This window comes from Leptonotus elevatus, chromosome 5 (assembly GCF_054856555.1).
Source record: "Leptonotus elevatus isolate MCC_2025b chromosome 5, RoL_Lele_1.0, whole genome shotgun sequence".
Lineage (NCBI taxonomy): Eukaryota > Metazoa > Chordata > Actinopteri > Syngnathiformes > Syngnathidae > Leptonotus > Leptonotus elevatus.
The window spans coordinates 15,810,338-15,837,170 of NC_141243.1; the positions used below are offsets into that span (position 1 = coordinate 15,810,338).

The 26,833-nt window shown below is 40.3% G+C and overlaps 1 protein-coding gene across 3 annotated transcripts in view; it reads left to right on the forward strand.

The window, feature by feature from the left end:
• LOC147173912 (tetratricopeptide repeat protein 28-like) overlaps positions 1–26,833 on the forward strand; it is a 195,713-nt gene that overhangs the window by 107,631 nt on the left and 61,249 nt on the right. For all 3 annotated transcript variants that reach the window (XM_086076481.1, XM_086076482.1, XM_086076483.1), the window contains 3 exons: positions 10,552–10,699; positions 16,748–17,020; positions 18,247–18,377. In XM_086076481.1, coding sequence (XP_085932607.1) covers positions 10,552–10,699; positions 16,748–17,020; positions 18,247–18,377 — 552 coding nt within the window. The remainder of the gene's footprint in view (positions 1–10,551; positions 10,700–16,747; positions 17,021–18,246; positions 18,378–26,833) is intronic.

A 26,833-nucleotide genomic window follows, 5' to 3' on the forward strand; every position in this document is an offset into this window, starting at 1 on the left:
ATTTGCATTAGTGCTGCTTATTAAAGTATGCAACATGCTTGTCCTTTTTTTCTGGATGTGACATATCACTTTTGCAAATGGCGCTATACTGTTGAGCCCACCTGCCCAAGTGACCAATAATTCTCAGCAGGGTTTGAGAAGCTTTGAGACTTGGCATCATTAATGAGGAAATTCTACACTAGTCCACAATAATTGTACCTTTTGCTTCTGGTTGAGATATTTCCCTTGCGGGCCAAAGTACTGGAGCGTGTCATATATATGATAAGTAGAGGTGCCTGTCTACATTGGATTCATTGCACACTTAAATTGGTGCAGCATTGACTTCATATAGCAGTGAGGAGGAGAGGGAATTAGTGAAATATGAACCCCCATCGAGTGTGTTGTGAATTAAAGTGCATTTATCTTGGCCTGTCTTGGGAGATGTCAGTGTTCACAAGCATATCTAAGCAGTGGCACAGCTTCCCCAGTAAAAGGATTCTGCTGGTGTACTGGGAGGCAGGAAAGAGAAACAGGTTATGCTCAATAAAGAGCTATGATAGCTCAGATGGCAGAAGACATGTGCAGTCAATGAGGATGGAATAACAAGTGACATTGGTCTGTTTCCTTCATGTGCTGAACATTTGCCTTATACTCACCTTTTTCCTCCTGCTTTAGACCTCGTAATCTCATTCGACCCTTTGTGCTACTTTACCAGTTTCTTTCCACACATTGTCCTATCCTCTCAGCAGTTCTTTCTTTATCTAGGGTTCAGTTTGCATTTACCCAACCATGACTCCACACTTGCAGAATAAAAAACAGCGAGCCTCATGCCAGGCTTTTCATTAGCACTCTCCATAACGGCAAACTGGGACTCTTTTGAAGTGTTGCAGAGTAGCACAGGAGAAGCCACTCAGTCAGGTCAGCCACACTGCTGACTCTTGTTTGATGAGGCAACTCCCCGCTTGGGCCAAACCGAACTAATGAAACCAACACAAGTGCTGACATTGACAGGTGGCTCTTCCTACTGAGCCACTATTTGAGAGGGTAATGACTTTTCAGACTTTCACTTTTTAGGGTCTTCAAACTTTAAACAGCACCAAAATCCTGGACAAGATCTATCTAGCTATCTATCTATCTAGCTAGCTAGCTAGCTATCCACCCACCCATCCATCCATCCATCCATCCTGGGTGGGGACCCACCCACTTAGCAGATTTGTAGAACTGAGATTTGAACAGAATTTTTACATTTGAGTGAGAATAAATCATAGCTTATTGTTGCATGTACTAGTGACACAGGAATATTAGAATGGCAAGGCATGTGACACATTACGTATGAGGGGGCAAGCAGTGTCATGCTAGCTCTTCGCTGTTCTTCGCGAACGACACCTGAGAATGTTTAGCCAACTAATCAGCATTATCATATATGAATCTGTTAAGCAATCAGGTTTTAAAGCCCATCTAGGCAGTGTATCAACGCATACACTCCCAGGTTATCTTAGCACTAGCTAGCTTGTACAACAGAACACGGATGGATTTAAAACTTTACCAAAAGTGAAGAAAAAAAAACTGGGTTCTGCCGTTGGCCAGTATACTGCGAGGGATGCTGGAGGTTAAAGTAAGTTATTTTAATGTAAAAAGGAAAACTTTTTCCGTAGATTGATGTGGCTGCCTTGGCGCATCAGCCGCATACACTATTGGTACACTCAAGTGCACTCCATTTACCATTATGATCAAATTGGATTTTCCATATTTTTAAGCGTGGAGTGTTTTTCAGTAAAACAAAGTACAATAAATTGGTAACCCATTTGTGTTAATTCGGGATTTGCTCCTTCAATGGTAAATGAATAGTGAATGCAGATTTTGGGTGTGAGTCCGAGCTGTAGTACCTACCTACGTGTGCATCTATCTATATTGTTGCACTTATGCCTAACAGTTCTAAGATTGTGGGTGAAATACAAATAAAATGAACTCAAGCAAAGAATATTAATGTTCTTTTTCTGATTTAAGTAGAAATGTAAATGCCGAAAAAGATCATCTAAAGGAAGAGTAGTTCCCGGAGATAATGTTCCCGGAGATAATGATCTATATTTGAACACAAACATTTATATCCATCAGTCTGAATAACGATTAATGTGTTCTGATGGCAGTGTAGAGTGTCATACTTGGAGGGGGTGTGGGATGCGGGGTCAATACGACATGACTACCAATCCTAATGCCTAACGGTGGTTCATGAGTTTCCATGTTGATAGCATGTGTCTCCATCCAGTGTTTACTAAGAATAGGGTATTTTTCAGCCATGTTCGAGCTGACCGTCAAAACCAATTAAGTGAGTACAAATGAAGATTGAGGCCTGAGGCCAGGCGAGTACAGTGTCAGGGCCAAGAAGTCTTTTCTGTCGCCACAGTGAGAATAAATGAATCAGTGACGCTTATGGTCAAGTCAGTATAGTATACATAATACGTTTTTTTCCCCTCCTTTCACACCTGGATAACGTTCTCCTGCGAGTCTGGCTGTGAATTTCTATTAAAGTTTCATGTCTCGCCTTTATCTGGTTGAGGTTGAAAGCTCTACTGCAGCCTAAAGTTTGTTCTTTTTCAGGTTCACCAGCTGGCCTTGACTGATTAAAGCTACTTTGCTTGATTAATGCCCACTCTAGCTGATAACCAGCCCCTGTAGCTTTGGGATTGGTGGGCAATTCTCAAGCTAAGTGGAACCAGGGAACAAATTAAAAGGGGCATGGAAATCTGGTTAACTCTTTGACCCCCCCTAGTCTCGTACCCCCAGACTCTTAAGATGCTAATAAGAATGCAAGTATGCTAGCTCCATTCATGTGACAAATCGAGCTATAAATCACCATGGTAAAGTTTGACATGTTTTTGTTTTTTTTTACTTTAGAATTAATGTGTTATACGCTAAAGGCGTATTGCTGTTTTATCTGCTGATTTATCTATTTTCCATTGGTGTATTTCCTATGTGCAACCATCAGTAATGGTGGACAGTCATGTGGAAGAAAGAAAATTGAATTCCTTCTACCAAACAGTGGATTGTGAAAGAGTGTCACTGACTGACCTCACACCTTGTCTCTATTGTGATGTTTCATCTGTTAGTGATACATGAGCAATATCGATTTTGCCTTTGTCTCACTTTGACTGTCTAAATGCACGTCGACCAAATGGCACGTTCACAATCAAAGCCTTGACCTTCTTCAAATGTTTGTTATTTGGTAATTATTTTTTGAGAGCATCCCGGAGGGCACATGGTACAGGCACAGCGAATACTGAGTGTTCAGCTCACATTCCACATACGTAACCATGACCTTTTCCAATCTGAAGTCTTGCGCTAACTGCCAGTTTGATGAGAGCCAGCTAATCGAACCCTGGTCGCCTTTAGAGAGTTACCTCCATGTCTCTCACACTCAGATCTCGGAATACTAGGAATACTGGCTTTTACCTGGCTCTTTTTGTCACCTCTTCACCGAATAATGAAACATTTACCCTTTAATTGCCAGCTCCACAAAGAATGATCGGTTTAATTTGCCCTCATTAAAGCTGTCTAATCTAATGGGCTCATTAAGGGCCATGAATGGAACCACAATCAGTGGCCTGGACAACTCCCTCAGGGAGGAATACATCAATGGATCATAAATATTTTATTGTGTCTACAGATTGTAAGGTGCCTCAATTTGATGTGCATAAGTGCTTAACATGCACCTGTAATGTTGTGACATAAAATCAGTTTTGTCTCAAACAAGCATCCCCAATATGATGGTGTGTACATGAATACGTTTATTTTTTTATATATTTTTTTATACTTAAGAGCAATTTCTTCAGAAATTAATCTCAATATCCATATTTTGGTACATTTGGAGTGCTGACTTAATACATTTATTTTGTCTTACTTCAAAACAATTATTTGTATTGCCTTTTTCAGTGGCTCATAATAGCAACATATTTTCTTAACAGAATGAAGAAAATGAAGATATATATATATATATAATATAATATATATAAAATGGTATTACTCCCGTTAAGCGTCCAATGAAAGCACTCTCATAAAAATCACTATGCTGGTTTCATTCTTTGGGGAGGATATCTGCTTGGTGTCTGGGGATTTATATATTGGCTTACAAATGTGCCACTATAGCACAAAGATGAAAGTTTCAGTTTTGGCTCAACAAAAAGGAAGCTTCTGACCAGTGACCACAGACCTCTACTCCTTTTGGGAAAGAGATCAGTACCTGCAGGAAGGTGGATAGAAAGTCAGAGATTTGGCTTGAGGAATAGATTTAATTATGATCTGGATAAAATGTGGCATTCATTCTGTCACATTGAATGGCAGGAGGCCAAAAGCAGCAATCGCTCCTTTTTCACTTTTTACTAGGGTTCTCCTAACTAATTTGTTATGGTCAACTGTGTTCATTCGATATTAAATGAATAGTTGACATCTTGCGTACAGTTTTAATTCAATCTGCCACTGAGATGTGCACTGGACAGTGGAGGAGCATCTCTGAAACCTTTTTTTTCTGGGGCACTTTGGACACTAGGGAACTGTACCTTTTGGTTACCAAGCCAAGAAATTGAAGTAAAGCAAGGTTAGCAATGTCTTTGTTCAGTTGGATCATTAGTGTGGATCCGAAGGTAAATTTGTTGCAGCTGGGTGGATTTTTGACACTGTATTGACATTTCATTCAGCTTTTGTGTGTGTGGGTGTGTGCAAACAATTTGTAAACTGTGCTACCAATTTGATGGTCTGTTGTGCGTTCCATTATGATGCTGGCAGGGGTTCCATTTACTGCATATTTTCCTCACTGGTACCAACTGCCCTGTTGGTTGTCGGAAACCATCTGATGAAAGTGAATGCTGAACAAATCATAACAGTGGACAATTGAGGTTCTATACAACATTAATTGGGGTCCGCATTTAGTCTGGTTATCACCAGTCGGGTAACCACAAGTACACAAACTAACCATAAGCTGCCTATTGCATGCCAGGGATTCTGGTGTATATTTAGACAAGACAGAACTGTAGTTTTGATTTTACAAATCCATTTGTGACAGGTGACATATATTATTCCCAAATGGACGTTGCAGGCAGAAATGTGCTGTTGGGCAAGAAAAATTGAATCACATTCGTTCTTTATCTGACCAAGACAATTGTATATTGCTGCATTATTGTGCCCCAGTGCACTGAGCAGGGTTAATAAAGGAATAGTCGCTATGGTTTGTTGTGTAATATCTTTTTTGCCCTGACCTCAACCCGGTCAAACATCTTTAGGATGGTCTTAAACAGATTACGAACAAAACCCCCTCTCAGGTCCAAAGTCATTGACCTGACCTCTGACAATACAAATGTTCTTCTGGATGAATTGACAACATTTCCCAAAGATGCACTCTATCAGGGGTCACTGACAGCTACTTCTTGCCTACTGCTTAGTGCGAAGGGATACCATGTATTATAGCATTCCGCTTTGTGCCAAAACACGTAATGTTGATCATTATTCATCTTTTTAAAGGTTTTTGACACTGAAGGATAAACAAGCGTGAATGCTTACAGATTTGCTTTTAGCGCTGAGGACACCACTGCGGCTGTAGTCTGCTCAAGATGAGCCTAAGAAGTCAGCGAGGACATGTGCTGAGGCATTAATCTGTTAATAGAAAAGAAGCCTTTAACGGCTTGTCTTGCGTGAAACTTCCAAACATAATCTTGTCAACTTTCTGTTCAGCTGCTCTAACTGTGGGGCTTTATATTAAACAACAGTGCTATCACTAAAGAAATTGTATCCGTGTTGAATTGTGCGTTGTAAAACGGAATGGGAGCATATGTGACTGTGCTATGTATTTTTTTTTTTTTAAACAGATGCACACAAAATATGATGGCTTCCCACAGTGTGTAATACAGTGTACCGTAGTGAATTACTTCTCTTTTTTTAGAATCACTTCCCTCTTCCTCCTAAGCATAAAGACATGAATATTAAAAGTACATCAAACAAGCATTCATAAAATATTAAAAGGCTTGAGAAACAAGAAAAGCTTTTATCCTCCTCCTTATTCGCATAGCTTCTTGAGGCTTTCTCTCTCCTTCTCTGTAATACACATGCACATAAACATCCATGAATTTTACCCACGGGTGACAAACCTTCATGACTGCCATGAACACATTGATACGTAAAACAGGCAAGGCTGAGAGGCAGGGCGGCTCAATATCTTTCAGCATAAAGAGTTGCTGCATTATCAAGAGTCTCGTATGGTGGATGTTCCCCTGCACAAAATGCACAACACATGCATTTTAGGAAGCCCCGATAATCTGTGGGGATTGGGCCCTCAGAGACTCGTTCTCTAAATTTGCATGCAGTTTGAGGAGATTGTTTTTGGCCGTAGGACCTGAATATCACCGATCAAAGGGCAAAGCTCTCCTCCTGTGCTGCTTCTCTCTGTCTGGCCAGGAGCTAGCTGTGCTAATCGCCGTAGAAACACCTCGAAGCTGATGTGTTTTTAGAAAAGATCCTGTTAAGCAAAAATTCAAAGAGAAGGTTGTGCATGGCTAATATTTCGCTCCCCCACTTTAATTCTTGATTGCAATAACATAACCAGTCTGTCGATGGTATTTAAGCAGCTTTGTTCTTTTATTCTATTTAGGTGATTTTCCACTGCAGGAAGTCAGAGTAGTTGCCAGATGGCTCTAACATTTACTGGAAGGCCGCTTGTGAGGTAAATTCAAAGTGTGCCAAAATGAGGACAATGTGGAGGAGGCAGCAAAAGAGCAAAGTGAAGCATAACAAACTGCAACGCCCCAATCTTGGTTCCCTGCTTTGTTGTTTTTTGGGTCTTGTCAACCTTCTTGGACAAAATTTTTTTTTACACCGTATCATCAGCTCCACATGTTCAGGGGCCACTTAACTAGAATGACCATATTTTGATTTCCATAAAAAGCGGACACTCGGCCAGGCCTCGAGATACTGAAATGACCAGTTGAGTTTACGTAAAGATGTCATACACTATAACTATTTCAATGTATGTCTCCTCTGTATGGGTAGAAAATAAAACAAAAAACTCAAATCTCTCTCACAAGTCTTACTTGACAAATTAATAAATAACAACATAATGTTCTAAATCAGGGTTGCCCAACACAAGGATCGAACCTGCACCGTGTCCACATCTCTGGTTTGGGATCACAGAGTGCTACCAGTGAGCAAAAATTCTGGGTCGCTAATGAGTTCAGCACCTTATTATAAAGTTAAGGAAGTGAGGTCTTACTAACAAATAGGTAGCCTACCTTTTTCTTTAAAAAAATATACTTTTTGAATATATAATAACATATAATAACACACACACACACACACACACAACCTGCCTTTTTTCCAACATTACTCCCCTCGCGATTGACTTGGGAGCAGTCCACGGTGGGCACTCTAAATAAGAATTATTTAACATGCTGCTGATAATTATTTACCATGCAAAAAAATGTCACCCTGGTCTTACCAAGGAACTTAGTCAAATTTGCAAATGAACTCTCACCTCGTACAACATTTTTTTTGTGTCCATATGAGCATTGAGATCTTTAGTCGGCACCTACATCAGACACCGAAGCATACATGCTGCTTTTCACATTGTTACCTTTTGAGTACCCTCAGCTCCAATAGTCGTGTCCACGTCAGTAACAACGTGCCTACCATTTTTTTTCTCATTTGTCGCGCAAAGCATCAATCAAATTCAGCACATGCTAACTGGTCTTGTGAAAAACAATGAAAACGGAACAAAAAAGTGGACATGTCTAGGCAAAAGAGGAGATTTGGTCACCTTCAAAGTACAGAACCTGCACCTGATTGGGTTATTTTTGAACAGCCTTCTGCTATGGAATACAGTATCACCTTTTCCGTTCACTTACACTTTCATTTAGCAGTTTTCAGTCCTTCTTCCCAAATTCATATTCACGTATTGTAATGTAACTTAATTCAAAGCAATGCATGTTTCATGAAAAGGGCTACTTGAATTGACTTGTTGGATTATGCCAAAGTGGAAGTTATATTGTGTGTTGTGCGTGCTTGTCAGTGGAGCGGCATGATAGTTGAATGCAGTGGGAGATTAATGAAAGAAAAAGCAAATCTTACTCGGCTATCCGACACATTGATTATGTCACTTTTGTGGCGGCTGTTGCACTTATGCATTCATTCTTGTGCTTGCAATTTTTTAATGCACTCTCTTTTGGAATCCTATTTAACTGTCTGTAGCATAGCGCGGTGTCAACGAAAAGGATGCCAATTTTTGTTGAAGCAAGCCTTACTTGATGCATCTTTTTTCTCTCGCCGCTTGAGAGAATAAAGGCAAAGACCTCTTGGAGCGCATATTGTAGGCTAAATCTAATCAAAGAGAGAAGTGCTTCTAAATGTCTTTTGTTCCCCAGGGCGGAACATTTGTTGCCCTCCCTGCTCTCACCAGTGCGTTCTGCCCAAACTCCTCCACCACAAGATGCAATTATTATTGAGCGGCTATAGCCTGTCCGGCGCTCCCGACATATAATAACAGCATTAGGACAAAGATTAATGCTCTTGCTGTTTTCAATGGAGTTGTGATGCAAGTGAAGGGATATCTAACTGTTTAGGGGGCAGCAGTTATGGAGAAATTGGTAGTCAGTGGGCAGCGGGAGTGGGAGGAGGTACGAGGATGGAAGCAAAATTAATTACTGGTCTCTATAAATTCAATGTCATGTCTCATTTTCGTTAATCCCCTTGGCCCCTTTCACTCTCAGGCTTTGTAACTTTCTAACAGAAAAGCTTGTAAAGACTAATGGAAAAGTGTTCCAAGATGCTAATAGCAAATTAGCCATTGTGTCACTTTTGGCGCTGTTGGATTGATGGACATTGCCAGATTGTTGGGTGGTCCACTGTCACCACAAGCAAGCTCAAACACCTAAAAACACCCAAAAGGGAAAACTCAGGACATGGTTCGATTCTTACGGCGTTATGCACAGCCCATTGCTCATTTTCCTCACGCTTTACTGCTGTAACTGTGTGCTTCCAGCACTTTTTACAAAGACAGTTTGCTGGCTTTTGCTAGGATTTAGTGGTTTGGCTTGAAATGAGCGAGCTGGATGAAGTTCAGTTTCTCTGTGCTACTGTTAGGTAAACTCAATTAGAATCTTGTATAAAGACCCACTTGGCCAAGGACATAAACTTGTTTCTGCTGGTAACTTAATGAAGCAATGTGATCCCTCAAAAATCAGCACTATTTTATGTAAAATTTTCCACAACACGAGCTGCAAATCCTGTCATAACTCCAAAAGTGTGCCATGAACATGTCACACCTTGGTTTTCTCATAAAACTGATATATTTTGATAATATCAAAGCAAGGGGGGGAGTTGGGCATAATATTTTGATAAATGAGATCATAAAGTTAACCAAATTAAATTGCATTGCTTTTTGGGTAAATCCTGTACAGTTCTAATGAAAACAAGAGATTATTCCATCATAATGTAGGCCTACAGTATACAGTTACAGAAAGATGCAGCTTGTCAAGCGGTTTATGTGCTATTGAATTATTATTCTGTCAACACTGACTAAATGAAAATTGCAAGTAATTTCTGTCGGATTCAAGAACCAAGTCAAATATCCTAGTTTATGGCACTGGTACACTCCTGAGGTGAAAAATACAGAATGTGCTACACTTTGCTCTGAGAAAGGGAATGTTCACTCTTAGTTTTTTTTATGGACATTTTTCATTGAAGCATCGGACTTTCTCCCTTTCCTCCCAATGTTCTTTTGTGTAACACAGCCAGTTTTGTCGCTGTATGGTTATGCGCCTGTCCTTGCTACAGAGAGAGAGAGAGAAAGAAAAAAGCACATTTACAAAGCTTAAATAACAATTGTTTCTGAGAAAGCAGCCAGCCTAAGTGGAACACATGCATTTATGTTAAATTTATAATCTAATTATAAAAGGAACAAAAAGCCCAGTGATGACGCCCGGTGTAATAAAAGTTGAACAAAAGGGTTACAGACGCCTAATGCTACTTACTGCTAATATGGTATATGTACAAAATGGTGTGCAATGGGTGTAATGGGTAAAATTAGGGTGAGGAGATTTTCAAAATTAAAAATGGGACACTAGAATTTTGCTGAAAACCAAATATACAATAAATTCTTACCAGCAAATATATATAACAAATGTCACCATTAGTTAATCTGGTGACCGGTTGTTGTGTTATTATTTTAGCTAATGCTAAATGCTTTCTTGGTTGACAGTTCAACAATGTGAAATGTGAGAGAGAATAGGAAGGAATTTAACAGTTAAATTCATTTTTTATTGGTTTACCGTATGAATCCAAATGACAACTGTGTAATTGACATACACATGGTTTAAACAATTGGCTTACTTGACTGGACTAAAACAATTTAAAAATGGGATGATCTACTTAAAAATGAGAAAACAGCAGGGCTGGTGAAATTCGCTGAAAATAGGACCGTCCCGAATAAAATGAGACTGTCTCCTTTAAAACTGGACATCTGCTCAACCTAGGTGAAATGAAAGTTTACAGTATTGCCTGCCATGACTTAAATTTGTTACCTTTCTCTCTCAACAGGCATACTTCCGACAGGGTGTTGCCCTTCAGTACCTTGGTCGCCATGCCGACGCACTGGCCGCATTTGCCTCCGGGCTGGCCCAAGACCCCAAGAGCCTTCAGCTACTTGTGGGCATGGTAGAAGCTGCCATGAAATCTCCTCTACGAGGTAAGAAACTCATTAGCATGTTGTTTATGTATGCAAGGAAATGTCAGTCGGTGTCTCCATGTGCTGAAGGAACCTGTCGGTCCGTCTCGCCATCTCCATAGATTTTGTCCCACAAGTGCCGAAATGTCTCGGATTATCCTCCTACTGTGTCAGTCAATAAGCATGTCTGGCTGACTTTACCTGTCAGTATTTACCCATTGTGCGGGAAGGCCGGCTCTATCTGTCTTACGACTGACTGGCGGTGTCATGTACTTACCCCCCCGTCTCTTAGGCCTGATGCCTGCAACTTCAGCGTATCTTATTGTCAGTCCGATTCCTCTCACAGATAGCCCGTTATCTTAATGAAGATCCAACACTAATGCCATTGTGTGTGCCTGGCCCTGACAAAGCAGTTTCCCTAGAGCTGAGTGGATTTATAAATAGTGTGCTCAAGCCAAGATTGAAACTAAAATGTGTGCTTTCTGTTTATGCATCATTATCATCCAACTGCACTGACCTAACTGTGCATGAGTAATCAGCGTGCGGCAGCCTAATGAGGTTCTAAACAAACCTGGCAACGATTTCACTTCAGATGACCACTGCAGTGGAATTTAATATGCTTCAGATCTGCGTGGACTGAGTGCGTCGGCATCCTCTCTTCCAAATTCAACTGTAAATGGCAGCTGTGACTGTTAAACCATTCAAAATGATAAACAGTATATCAGTGGCACCAATTGACTTTGTTTACTAAAGGTATCGAAACGATTAAGAATGGAGTTCCCATTTGAGTGACGTTAAGTACATAACTCTCGTAACTGGAACCAAAACAAGAAAACCGTTTGGGTGCAAGCCCAAACTGAAGCATCATGGACAGTAATGAATCCTCCCTGTAGGGGGGGACCAGGGCCTTTTAATCTCTTAATTGTTTACCGTATTCCCCGCTTCTTGGCGCTTCCCTCATCCAAGGTGTGTGTTCACTAGGTTGAAGGATTAAGAGAAGTGATCCTCTCTGAGAAGCTGCCGGCGCACTGGGATTCTAATCAATGTTAGGCCGTAAACAGGGAGGATAACCAGCGTTAGTTGCCCAACGTCTGCTGATACCTGAAAGCACCATCCTGCCTTGTTAATCCTAGGACATTACTTATCCCATGCATATTGACTGCAATAAAAAAAAACATTGAGACTTTGGGACTACATCCTTGAGAACCACTTAATTTAATCGAATATCTGAAACCAAACGGTGCCTCTTTTAAACATCAGTGAATGTCCTTAATGTATTAACTATAATTTATTCCTTTGACTTGCAACAGATTTTTAATTGAACGTGAAAGTTGTACTCTGCTTTAATCATTTAATCACTCGTAGCAGTTGTAAATGTAAACACAGCTACACTCTCCACTATGTTTTATCTAGGTTGTTTAGATCTGGCTAAGAAAGATTTTTTTCTGGAAAGTTGTTTTGTGTTTTGTATTTCTTTTGTCTTTCTGTAGATGTCGGAATGTTGTAGTTGGAGGCTTCCAAAAGCATAAAAAAAACATGCATTCCTCCCAGCTTGAATCAGTGACAATTATCAGCATTTTTCAAGGACACCATATGGGTCGAGTTGATCCAAACTTTCTTGCTTTACACTCACATGTAGAGTATTTCCCACCAATTCACACAAATGTGTCATCTATGATTCAGCCCGATCAAGGTTTCTGCTCATTGTACCAGATGCAAGCAGCTGTTATGATATCATGTGACTCATCCACTATTTTCTACAACAAAGAACTCTCACACAAGTGGAGAGTGGAGCGATTTCACCTCCTTTATCATCATTGTGGCAGATATTTTTTCCCCTCTTAAGTTGTCTCCATGCCGATCATAGAACGAGCTGTTGGCCATCACAGCTGTGTGACGAGTAGGACTATAATTGTGTGGATGTTTTGTTCAGAGCTAGAAATTGTGCAAAAAGCCCATTGACAGAAACAGTAAATGTTGTTTCCCCCTCAAATACACAAACCCAAATTCCAATGAAGTTGGGACTTTGTGTAAAATATAAATAGAAACAAAATAAGAACTGATCACCTGCAGCTTGTATTTTGCAGTCGATCTATAACACTGCATGTTACAGACCAAACCAGTAGCTGAATCATAATATGTTTGAAATATTGTCCTGCTTTTTCTTTTCTTTTTTATAAAAAAAAAGAGCTGGAAATTTGGCTCGAATGTTTTTTTCTTCTTCTGATTCATCAATGAATCAAACAAATAATTGATTATTCAAATAATAATTCGCGGGCAGCTGTAAAATTGAAAAAAAATATGAGCTATTCCATGTTCTCGGTATCAGAATAGGTATCAGGCTGTCATGAAATGGTGCACGTTGGAGAGAGTGGACTTATCAGGAACATGGAGAACTTAGCAGGAACGTGGAGAACTTATCAGGAATGTGGAGAACTTAGCAGGAACGTGGAGAACTTAGCAGGAACGTGGAGAGCTTAACTGTGACGAGGACGACTAGACCAAGACATACACAAATAGACGAGGCTTAGCTTGACGCGATGCGACGGGACGGGACGGGACGGGACGGGACGGGATGGGACGGGACGGGACGGGAAACACCGACTCCCACACAGGACTTCGACTTCGACACCTGACATAGACAATGATCCCACGCCGACTGGACAAACACAACAGACTAAATACACCAACACTAATGAGACACACCTGGGGAAAACAATAGGAAGAGGGTGTCGATTGGTCAAACACAAAACGAGACAGGGGAAACACTCAGAAACACAACACAAACACCAGTCACAGAAAGACACAACAAACACACCAAAATAAACAAAACCCTAACCCATACAAAACCGAAACGTGACACAGGCGATCTCACTCACGGATGGTTGTATTGGAATCGGCAGCATAAATCCCCTAATCGGAGCATAACTAAAATAATACAAATCCTTGTCAATGTATATTCAATTCAGTTTTGCGCATCTTCACAACTTCCTGGGGATTTGGGTTTATAAAAGGTATTTTCCACCCAAAAGATCCTTCCGGATTCACCGTCACAAGAATGGTTTCTCATCATGGCTCTTACTGCATTGCCTCTATAGCCTTGTGTCGTTTGCCATAATAAACGATTGTCTTTTATATGGACTCTGTGGCATGTTTATTACAGTCTAGCCCCCTGAAGTCAAATTTAAACTGCAACAAGCACATCAGAACTGACATTGACCTGATCTCATGGGCACCAGCCTAAACTCGTATAAAAAATTATAAATTACAGTCAAGCCCCTCCTTTTAAAAAGCAAGTCCACACTCTTGTGTTTTCATTGCACGAATACATCTTTTGTTTTAATCTGTACACACAGATGGTAGAATTCCTCATGAATCCCAATTTCGTAAAGACAGTTTAATAAAGTCGAATTGCTTTTCAAAGTTGTGTCTAATGAAAGGAAGATGTACTTCCTCATCTCAGCTCTTATACACTCTTAGTAAATGAATAAATCAATAGTTAATCAATATTTTTCTTCATTCATTTATCGAGTAAACTTTCCCAGACTAAAGCAGGTGCAGAGACTTTTAATAGGAATTTTTCATTTTGACTTCATATCTTGATGTAAGACCCTGAGGAAATGAGTCAAAAATGATCTCTGCGCCCTTTTTTTCTACACAGCATAATCAAGCTCAGTTAAACATCCTTGTGAGATTTTGACAATGCTTACCATGCTTTGTTAACCAGGCTCATGAGAAATAGCCACTATCTTGGCTTGGAAGTGTTAAAGCGATCCTTTTGTCTCACCGCACTGATTTTCACTTGCCTAAAACAATCACCTTGAGATAACAGTAATATCTCAGTGATAACCTCATTCTTATAAATGAGCCTGCACGATACCACACATTTGCTTACAGTGATCAGCAAAGGTGTGAAAGTCCGGGATAATTTGCTCTTCTTGGGTCATCACTTTGCCTCCAGTTTCTCTTTTGTTTCATTATACTTGATGCTAATATGTGCAGAATTGTCCTTATGAAAGCTTTAGAATTTGACTGCTTGTGTTCACGTGTGTGGTGTTTTAGCACCTGTCTTTATGTTAAACAACACACTTGGGGATAGTCATAACTACCTGTTCATTAATACAACAGTCGTGACACCATTTTTTCCCCTTTAAGGTTTCTCTCCATGTTTAATTTATGACGCAGCTCTCTGTGACTCTTCTAAAGGCAATTACAATCCACAAATGGGTTTTTATATATGCAACCTCTCTCTGTAAGGCTGACATCATGCCAAGTACCTCAACCGTAGTGATGTTCTTTACACTCTTCAGTTGCATCTCATTGTGTATGTGTGTGTAAGTGAATTGACATCTTTGTGGGGCTCCAGGAATCGTTGGGTGTGTTCCAATAGCCCGAGTTTGCTCTTTTTCATCCCTAGAATACCGATGCTGAAATGGTGTTTCAATGGGAAGAGTAACACTGTGATATTAATTACTTTGACCTATTAAAACCTCTGACATTGATCACAGTCAATTTTAAAACGCAAGTCTTCCTGCAGTCCGTTGGATTAAAAACAAAAAACAAAAAACGAACAAAAACAACGTACTGTGGAAAACAATAGATCCCTTAAAGACCCTAAATCTCAATTTGCTATTCATTTTGATGTTCAATAAAAGACTAATTGATTTGAATGGGTTACTTATTGTACTTTCCTAATTATAGTACAACAAATCAAAATGTGATCAATTTAAAATAAAAAATAAATGGGTTGCACTTACTGTATAAGAGGGCCCGAGATTAACTTTTGCACTTTTGTACTGGTGCGAAGTTGGGTGCACCCAAAATTTTTGACCACATCACATTGAACATCACAGTTTTACACATTAAATCTTATTGAAAAAGAGAGAGAAAAAAAACGTTTTGGTATTTGAGACTATATTGACTGGTAAATGATTAACAGTCTAGTGAACAAAGTTCTTTATTTTAAGTCCAATTCCACAAGACAGGTAACTTACTTGAAATTCTTGGTGCTTAGTGCTGAAAGTGATACTGCAATGCAGTAACGAGACAGTAGGCATATTATTGACACAGTTAGTGTTGGATGATACGACTGAAAAGTGTTTCACGATCTGCAGCAAGTCATTCATATCAGTCGATATTGATGTTATTTTACGTAATCAAAATAAGGAAAAGTATCAACTGGGTTTAAGCTGAACTACAATACACCACATCTATCCAGAGGGGAAAAAAATACTGTTCAAAATATGTGCTAGAAAAAATTATTGTCAAGGAATGTACACTGTTGTACAATGTAGTTTAATAATATAATTTGTTCATTGCATTTTTAAGAGCGGATTTTCACAAATAAATTAACTGTGCTGGGTCTGGTGAAATCCTTATCCGTCTGTGACCCTCCTACAGATACATGTATTACAGATATGTGTAAGGAATTGAAACAAAAGCAGTGTTCCTCCAAGCCACCCCTGATCGGCTTGTCCGATGCTGGTGTCTGCCAGAGGGCATGCAATCTGAAGGGGCTGTGAATCCCCAATCCCATGCGGCCCACCATTGATTTATGTCATTGTGTGCATTTTCAACCCCTTTAAAGGTCACCTTGCGTGTCTCTATGCCTTTGCGACTTGTTTATTATATGCATTAGTTTCTCCATCAACTCTATTTCACTCTGCTGTATTCTCTCATTCTCAAATGTATGTACGCTAATAATTGTTTAAACCTCATTTTTACTGTGTGTGCAAAAGTGTTGGAAAGTGACGTCAGCTCAAGGTCGAGGCACTTGAAAATGATTCATACATACGTTATAATATTTTGAGTTCAAGTGAAAAGTGTCAGTGAAAGCTGTCACTCAGTGATGATACAGGATGCGCTTTTTATGGACAGACACAATGCAGCCATCACTGGAAGAATGGAAAATTTGACTTCAGGCAACAGTTTATCAGACAACATAGTTACCCAAGTAGTACCTAAGCCAAATATTGTTGTCAATCAGCATGTCAGCACAAGGTTATATTTTGGTCGTTTTTTTCCCACATTCAGCTTCTAATCCCAGTCTCGCTCATGTTCCTCCTGCAGAGTCTCTAGAGCCAACTTATCAACAGCTGCAAAAGATGAAGCTGGACAAGAGTCCCTTTGTGGTGGTGTCTGTGATCGGCCAGGAGCTGCTGACAGCTGGCCACCACACAGCTTCTGTTGTAGTTCTGGAAGCAGCTTTGAAGATCGGCACGTGCAGCCTCAAGCTGCGTGGGTCTGTCTTTTCAGCCCTCAGCAGCGCCCACTGGTCTCTGGGCAATACCGAGAAGAGCACCGGCTACATGCAGCAGGACTTGGAGGTGGCCAAGACCCTAGGTAAGAGGACCAGGGACTATAGCAATTGAGAACATTTAAATCGTCAATGTATAGCAGGTTCTTGAATGTTTTTTTTTTTTTTTTACATAAAGAGCTTAAAGGGACTTTCAGTGATCCCTTGCGCCATCTAGTGGTCAAAGAATCACATTAGAAGCGCGCAGGAGCACGGACACTACGGTGGCTCAGAGAGACCATATTTCGAAAGCCTACCCACATTCTTATTTTGCGTGAGCAAACGAGCATCTCGGCGAGCGACGGGGACTTGGCAGCCGTTGTGAAGCCCGGCAAGTGACTCCGAAAGACTGAGCGAGACGGAATTAGAGGGAGCAGCTAACAAGAGCGGCTAGTGGAATTTAGTCGGAGCCATAGTGCTGGAGCGGCTAACAAAAGCAGCTAGTGGGAGCAGCTAGTAAAAAAAACAAAAACTAGTGAATGCTTGCGAGAGTAAAGCAGAAAGTGACAAGCGACGGGCCCGAATCACGGGAGTTAGTGACGACCACCTGCAGGCCCCAGCTGTGGAAGGTAGGCAGGGGGTCCACCCATTGGGTCTGATACTTGATGCAATACCACCAATACTACAAAGTTGTCCTTTGGGCATCCGTAGAAGGAAGATGGCGGTGAAACATGGCAGCTCTAGTAAGGTGAGACTACAGCCATGTAATATAATTAGTGATTACTAGACCTACGATTATGTATATAAAAAAAAAAGTTTATGCGATACGAAATTTATTTTGCATACTATTGACATAAACATGCAGGGTTTTTTTAATGAATAAATTATTAGTTCACCACTAGATGGCGCTAGGGATCACAATATAACAGGGATGTGAAAATTTTTCATGTTAGCTTGGTTTAGTAAAAAATACTGGCAGGTCAGAGCTAATCTTAGTTCAAATTCACCAAATGTAGCAACATTATAATAATTAATTTAGCAAAGTTTGGCACACATTTGGTTTAAATCTGGTAAAAGTAATCTGGGAAAGAGATAGAGACAAAACTGCTCTGAATTTAAACCAGAAATACATTTGTACTTTACTTGGGACATGCCCTTATGTTACGGAAACCATCTAGTTGTCAAGGAAACCATTCTACTGTGGAGAATGTGCCACATCCATTTTTTTCCGTTTAAGGGTCACACCATGGTTGAAAACCGAGGGCTAGAAATATTTGGAATCAGTCTGCTTTATAATCACCTGCAGAGGATAATGAATCTAATTCATCTCCAGGTGACCAAACAGGGGAATGTCGTGCTCATGGGAATTTAGGCTCGGCATTCTTCTCTAAAGGAAACTATCGCGAAGCTTTGACCAACCATCGGAACCAGCTGGTTCTGGCCATGAAGCTGAAGGACAGAGAGGTAAGAAGCACACACATAGTGGCACCATTTGAAAAAGAAAAAGCAAGCTACTTATTACGAGATAGTAACTAGAGGTGGCAACATTTCTTACCGGTTGTTTGTGTTGTGCTGTACCAGATCTTCATCTGTTGTAGCTTTTTAGAAAAGACCCGCAAGGACACACAAATTCTGCTGCTCTTTATACATTTATAAACGAGGAACTGAGTTGGATCAATTGAAGGAGGGATGCAATTCAAGGACAGGGCAATAAGATGACTTTTTCCCCTTTCAAAATCTTCATGCAGATATGTAGACCGCATTTATATGTTTCAGCAATTAAAGCTCTATTTGAGGATGTAATTCAGACAATGAAGTTTATTAGGCATCGAGAGAAAACAAAAACTGTCGTGTGACGTCCTCCATCCTGTACGTTGGCCTCTGCGGTCATTGTTGAGGGCTGACAGGTGCTTGTATTCCGACACAATTGCCATCAGCCAAGGAGAAGAATGGCCTCCATTTCCCCTTCATTCCTTATCCTTCCGACCAGGCCGTGGAGTTTGCTTGTTTGTCCTTGCTGATATCGCGAGGCATTTAAACAGTCCAGTCAAAGTCTGAACAAAGCAGTAGGACAAAACGTTTCAAAAATTAGATCAGAGGTCTCCTCGACATCTCCCCATTCCACATTTTCAGGATATGTGCAGAGTGACGTCTGATTTAGAGATTTCCAAGTTTAGATTCAGGGCTAAAGTATGCAGAGTCCTTAGTCTGTAGCAGTAAGATTTAGATTTGTTTTTATCTGCATGCAATTGTGTCATAGCACGCCAGTGTATCCAGTATGCACATGTTGCTTCTTAGCAATCCGCACACTGCACCCCATGCTGAGATGCTGAAAAAAAGTGGCGATCTTAAATCCCACTAACAGTTGAATCATAGAACAAGCCCTCCCTCCTTTCACGGCCCATTCCCCTAAAAGCCCTCCTAATCAGAGTCATATGTGTGTCACACCACCTGGCCTCGCTCCGTACACACTGGAGCCTGGCGGATAGCTCATTACGGCTGGATCGGTGTTTTTGTTTCTGGCGTGGACTTTTTATCTGGCCTTTTTGAGGTTGAGGTCACTTCCTAGAGGCCGGAGGTGGGATGTTGTTTCTGACTGGATTTCCAGGAGATATCTACCTTCCACCGGAGAACAAAGAGTCTGAGACCAGTGGCACAGATTACTGTTCATTTGTGATAGTGTACTGTAACTTTATGTATAATGTAAGGTTTGGGATCATTTTTCCTTCAAGTTTAAATGAAGGACTCAATTGTTTCATAAATTGACAAAAAAAAAAGCCTATTGGGACCGCATGACCTTGCTGTGGCTTATAATTAAGGTTTAGGACCTTATTTAACTTTTAAGTTCTTGTAGGTTGTGAGTCATGAAATAACTTAAACTCTATGAACAGATCTGGTGTTTGTGATAATAATCTTTCCTTGACAAGCTCGCTCTTTATCAAATTGTTAATTTAGCTGGCACATCAAGGATAACTGTGTTTTAAAATGAAATGAAACAACAGTCAGACAGTAAAACAGCAAACCTCCAGGATAGTTCTTCTGTTTTTCTGTGCACTTCTTTTCCCATTATATTTAAACACTTTTTTAAATAATTTGGCAAACTTTTGGATTGTCCATCCATCCATCTACTACAGTATATAGATTTGTCATTTTTAAGCAAAATTTTCAGATATAAAGCTAAAATATAGTACTACTAGTTATACTAATGCGGATCACAAAACAAGTAGTAATTGATTTCTAATTTCTCAACATGGTGAGATCACTTGAAATCTAAATATACTGTAAGTAAATATCAGTAAAGTTAACATGCAAAGGTATTGCCTTCATCTTCTGACAATCACTTTAACATCTTCAGCGGGGCCAACAACAGAATCACGTAACAAGAAAAGCAGACTTAATTAAGCCAACCGTGCTTTAAGATGAACAGTTGTAACAGGGTGGCTCAGGCCAGAAAACAGACGCCGGCCAGATGCTGACCTACTTGGAGAGTCAATGTTTTTTTCCCGTTATAATCGATCACCAGCTTTCACTGCTTAAAATTTTGCATGTAAACTGGAGAGATCAAACAAACAACCTTACTGAGATGTGTGCTGTTGTTTGTGGTGTGAAGGTATTTTGAGCGGTGAAAAATAGCGGTCGTGACCACTTCCTGTTCATGACATGCCACACACCTATGTAATTAAAAACCCTTTAACCCAGTGGTGGGCAAACTCGGTCCTCGAGGGCCACAGTCCTGCAGGTTTTGGATGTTTCCCTTCTCCAACACAGCTGGTATATGATCATGTTGATTAGAATCACTTTGTGTTGGAAGAGGGAAACCTCCACAACCTGCAGGACTCCAGCCCTTGAGGACCGAATTTTCCCACCCTTGCTTTTACCCCTAAATTGTTTCAATATAAAAAAATAAAACACTAGTTACCAATAAAGTGGCAGAATGTCAACAGACCTTACCATTTAATCAAGTCCCCCACTGTCCTTATTGTGACAAAAGGTTGGCAGAAAAAAAGCTATTACGCTTGTCTGATCTTGTGTCCAGCAGCAAATTTACATTTGTTACACTGCAACAACTTTAGTAAGTTGAACTGGAAGTTCAAAGGTTACACTTTGAAATTCGATGTTACCGTTTAAAAAAAACAAAAACAAAAACTTTTTTCATTCAATTACAACCGAGTTAGCTACATGCCGAGTATAGTTTTATTGGTAGCAACCGATAAATACCATAGATTGATATAAAAAAGAAAATTCACGCTAGTTGCATGGGCTATTTCTTTAGTGTAATCTTTGCATGAGTCAGCAAGATTTGCAAGGCGCATTGTTCACATGCAAGCATTTTGTATTTTGTGAAGCGCTATAGTTAACATGACTAGCTAGCATGATTAGCATTGTTAAAAATTCTGAGGTAATTTTGTGCATGAATTGGTCATTTGTACCAGTTTTTCAACCAAATATATGTGTATGAAGGGAGTGAAGCTCTTCAAGGGGGAGAAAAAAAAGTTTTGTTGTTGTTTTTTTATACTTGAGTGGTCAGCGTCTTTGGTGCCCGGGTACCAATCGTTCAAATAAGAAAGAATGGAGTAACAATCTCTTGTGAACAAAGGGCTGAGTGAACTACTTTTCATTCATGTTCATTCACGTTTGATTCGAAGCATTTGTAAATTTACTTGGTACATTTTTGGGCTCTCATGTCACATTCCGGGACCATGTTTTCTGAGAAACACCCAACGTTGATAGATAGCACAAACTTCACCAAGAAAATGGAAAAGGATATGTGTGCACGCTCTAAAAAGGAAACAGGATGAGAATTGTGAAAGTAAAGGCTCAGAGTGAGCACTTTGTCAGCCATGGCTGCGTTCTGCAGGCCTAACCAGTGAGGTCATGACTTGTGCGAAGTTAGTATTCCTTTGAATTTATCCTCGGCAGCTATCAACACAAAGACATCTTAGTCTTATGTTTTTGATTTTTCTTCATCCAAGACAATTCAGCGTCATTAATTAACAAAGGTGAATGTAAAACAAAGCTGTTAGATTGTGTTTCCTGCCAAACTTCAAGTCATCCTGTCTGTATGCCTTTGGCGTTTTCATCTTAAATAGTAGGGTTAACAAGAGGGAGGTAAACCCCTCATTTTGGGTGCGAGTATTTAGGAGAAACTGAGCTGGTCTGACAACAGTGCAGTCTCTAATTATGTCTTGTGTGATGTTCAAAAGACTCAACAGCTGACTCCCCCAACCCCAAAGTGAAATGTAAATTACAATCAGGGAAAAGTATAAGGGACAGAAACTTTCTTTCTTGGTTCACTCTGTCTCATTTTTAGCTGTGGAATTGTTTATCTATGCTTGCTCTCAGTCCATCTGCTGTGATTAATGTACGCAAACTTTTCTCCTGACAAAAAGTGACAGACTGTTTTATCACTGATGTTTATCTTTTGGCTAGGTTGAAGCTGCATGAATTCTGTTAAACCTTTGTTGGTATAATGACAGTGCCGAGCCTCTAAATAGGGAGTGAACAACATACCTAAAATTGTGTGTTCCTCTTGACAGGGTCACGGTTTGTCAGTGTATGTCAGCACGCTTGTAGAGGAGAAGATCATTAAAAAGTCATTAGGACATGGACATGTGCCTTTTTCATTCTTTCAGAAGGCTGACACTAATAAAGGATGGCACAGGGGGAAATGGGCACCACCGTCTCTTTCCTTTATTATTCAATACTTGCTGATTAAAAATTAGGATTTGAAGAAGAGACAAGTTGGCAATTTAACTGAAACTCTTGGTGGGGGCATGAGAGGAGGAGATAAGTATCAAGCTAATAGAAGGTGACAGCCTATCTGTTTGTCTGTCCTTCTGTATGTCTCAGGTAAGAAATCACCCGTTTGTATATCTTACCTAAAGCTACGATGTGCAGTAATACTCGGCATAGTAGTAAAGCAGCCATGAATAAGAATAAGAAGCTGAGAATACATGCCAGACTGGGATTCCAAAGTATACATGATACAGTATTCCCAGCCCGCAGTGTATTATTAATGAGGAACCTCCTGCTCGGCTCAGTGGTTTAGAACACCTATACAGCAGCTCGCTTAGCCATGAATCATGAGGGATGGACAGCTAGTGTCAACCAATGGGCCATGAACACAACTGGGAAACAAGAATTGGTGTGTTTACATGCTCTTATGTGTATATAAATGGAACAGCTACCATTTTTTTCTGCAGTTTTGGTTGCATGAGTAAGTAGAATTTGCACATGGAGATTATTGTACAAAGGAATGATTTGAATGTTTTGCAAAAGATGACTTTTGAATTGTTCAACCCATTGTCCTGTGTACATGACATTTACTGATTACTGAGTTGTTACTAAAGCCACATTGTTAAGTCATTTACTCCCAACAACTTTCTAATTTAAATATTGCCATGGTCCCCAAAACATATTCATACTTTTTATGTTAGAGCATATAGGAGGCTTTGATGCAGCTTCTGACCTGAAGAGGTCACTTAAAGCAATGGCAGTTATTACAAAAACGGCCAGCAGGTGGCAGCAGAGTATAAGAGATTAACCAGGGCCATGTTGCAACAATCTCTTTTACCCAGTGCTTTCAGCAGGTTTGTGAATAAACTTAGCTATATTCTAATGCTAATAGAACACAAAATTCCGTGGGCTTTGCAAAATCAGTAAAAATCCAGTACAAGAGCCGGGAGCGAAGGGGGTTGCTTCAGTGAAAATGGCTGGGAGTGAATGAGTTAAGGCCATTCTAAGAATACCGTACTTTATCCAAACACAGTGTGTAAAATGACCCACTCGCTGTTGGTAAGTTAAGTAATACATCTTATAATATCAGACCCTGTCTGTTTTTTTCCTCACCTGCTCTTCCAATCAATTGCAATGCTGAGGGACAGATTAGATGACAAATAAAGAGTGACACAGTCACCACAGTCCATTCACTTTGTGCTGTGGTGCACTATATGATTACAGATGAGAGCCAACAGACCCGTTAGTATTGCACATGATTGGCCAACAGCCTCCTACAAATTTACCCGGCAACACACAGCAATAAGGAGGTCATAAAAATGTTGATCATTACAGAAATTGAAAGTATTTTCTTGTATCCGGGCAGGTAGATTTGAGGTTGCTCGGATAAAGACAAAATGCGCCCACTCCTTTTTCATAGATGTTGTCATGATGATAACGGATGGAGGCCGATTAAACACATTCCAGCAGGAGCGCTAGTTCACATGTTTTTGTTTGAAATGAATTGCATCTCTGTGTCGCCGAGTGACACAAATGTTTGGAGCGATCCCATAAAGCTCACTTTCAGGACACTTTCGGGACAGCCTGCGAGTGACGCGGGGAGGAGAACTAAAGTGTCTGCTTTCAAAGAGTGAGATTAATTCATTATCTGATCTCATCGGCCTAATCCTTAGTACTCAGTTGGTGAGTCATTTTCATGTGAATTCTCATCCCTAGCCTCGGGGCAGTTTAAACGTTATTCACCATTGACTGAAATACATTTGTGACTCCCTATACTTCAGCTAAACCAAATACTGCCTTCTCCTTCTCTTTGTCCTCTGTCCAGCCCAATCCTCGTCCGGAATGGCCGGAGAGCCATTTAAAGCTGCATCCCCCTCTCCGACCCAATCGATAGAAAAGCTGTCAGCAAGATGAATGGAGGTTTTAGGAAGTCCATTTTAATGAAGGAGAAAAAGAGGGAATAAGGGAAAAAGATGTACATGGATGGAGGGGAAGAGTCACAGCTGATAGTTAGGAACAAAAGGAAGGAAAGAGTGAGGAAAAGAGAAAGGACAGTAACAAATGCGTGTATACGTGTATTGAATGTGTTTAGAATTATGAGCACGCTGTATAATATTGTCTCCAGTGGCTGATCAATGATTGTGGAGAGTGCATTGAGTTGGTTTAGATTGCAGCTCGTCCTAATTGTAGCTCAGTAGTATTAAATGGAACGAAGTACACTCGTAGACAAAAGCTTTTATTATTGGACTGTGGGGATTTCAACTCACTGCAAACCTCAACATGAAATCTGCCGGTTCATGAATTATGTCAGTGTCTCTGTGGTTAATAAATAAATACATAAATTAAAAAGATCAATCTAACACGGCAGCTACTTCCACGACTAAAAACCCCCCTAGATTTATATACATTTGTATTCTGCAGGTCTAAAGTGTTTGTTTCTTTTCAGTCTGTTCAATCTGCATTTTCAGGCCGTACTCCAGACCATATGTCATTATGCAGAAAAGGCTGCATGGTAATTAGTAATTAGGAGACGAGGGCAAAGGTTGCTGGACCAGTCGGTGGTATAGACAACAACGTCCTCTGGGCACTGCCCCAGCTGAACCCTGTTTTCACTTATTGGAGCCATTTCTGGCCGTGATTAGTCAACGCGACTTTGGACAAGTCAGATGCATATGGGATTTTCTTCTACACAAGAAGACCATAGGTGGCTCAGTATTTCTTTTTTTTAAAGCCAGATGGAAAATGTTCTTTCACTTTCTTGCCCTTTTTTTTCCCTTGAACATTTTTCTCACCACTCACCCTTTTGTTACAAGAGACGTGCTCTTGTAAACAAGAGACCCATGACTCGGCCAAGGCGAAAGGTCAGCAGACCTACAAGTACACGTTATGTATAAGGTGTTGGCCGGCACTGGGATGTCAGAGACTGCATTTATGCATTTTGAGGAAATGGCCTTTTGCAAGGCTCCTGACATTGCGCCAAGGACCGGGATTATAGCTGCTTAGTCTGGCTCAGCCCAAGCCTCCAAACAATACGTATACACTAAGATATGCTTTCATTCGCTTTCTCATTCTGCCCCTCAACACTCAGTTTAGCTGTTGTCCCACGTTAAGACAGTGTCAGCATTCTTGTCCCTGTGGCACAATATTGAGTTCTTCTCCAATCTCTCTTTAGGATGGGAGTCCTCTTACTTTATGAGGGGGTGGAATGTGTCTTTGTGGAACGAGCTCTGAAAAAGCAATAAAATGGATTGAAAATACGAGGCCCCAAATGAGTGAAATGAAAGTACTACGTCTTAAGAGCGGACAGAGGCCTACGGGCACTGCCGCTATATACTTGACCATCCACGTCACTCAGTATGCTCTCAAAATAAAACTTGAGACAGGCTGTTGCTGGACTCGCACTAGTGTCCTATCTTAAGTGAAGAATAGAACCATGTGGCACAGAGATTGTAAAATATTCAGTCATGAGAATAGAAGCAAAAATGTCCCGGGTATTTTATAGTTGCACAGTTCACTTAAGAAAATTTAGTAGCTATTGCTGGCGCTGTCATCAGATTTAATTGCAGCTTGTGGCAAGCTTTGATGGCAGAGACTAGGTTCCCATGTGGTGCCACATTTTGGTACACACACACACACTTGCAATTATTTTCATTTCTATTGTCAAATTGTGTTATGGCTACAAAAAAAACAGCTCCATGTTGTACCATTTCGTTTAGTTTAGTAACTAAAGTGATATTTACAGTCAAAGTTTGCTATTTTGATTGCTCAATAGAGAAATAGTGTATCCTTGTGGAAACACATCATTAAATAAATTTTTTAAAAGTAAGGATTACAAGGTCTTCAGTGAATACAGTATATTGGTGTGCTGCAGGCGATTCCAGGATCAGAGTTTTAGGGATGCTGACCTTTTAGCAAGCAAGATGAATGTAACACTTTTGTACATTTTAACAGAATTTCATTCCCAATTTTATGAAAGTGAAGTACAACACATTTTGCTTGTGTGCATTCAATCCAATCCGTTCAGTAGCACCTTGGCTTTAACACATGCAAGGACATAACAGCTAGCTTCTTCTATTTCTATTCAAAGCGAGGATAGTGGTGCCGTCTCTGACCATCTAAAAAGTTTCCTAGCTAAAAAAACAACAACAACAAAAAACATCAGCTGACTCCTACCTAAAAACATA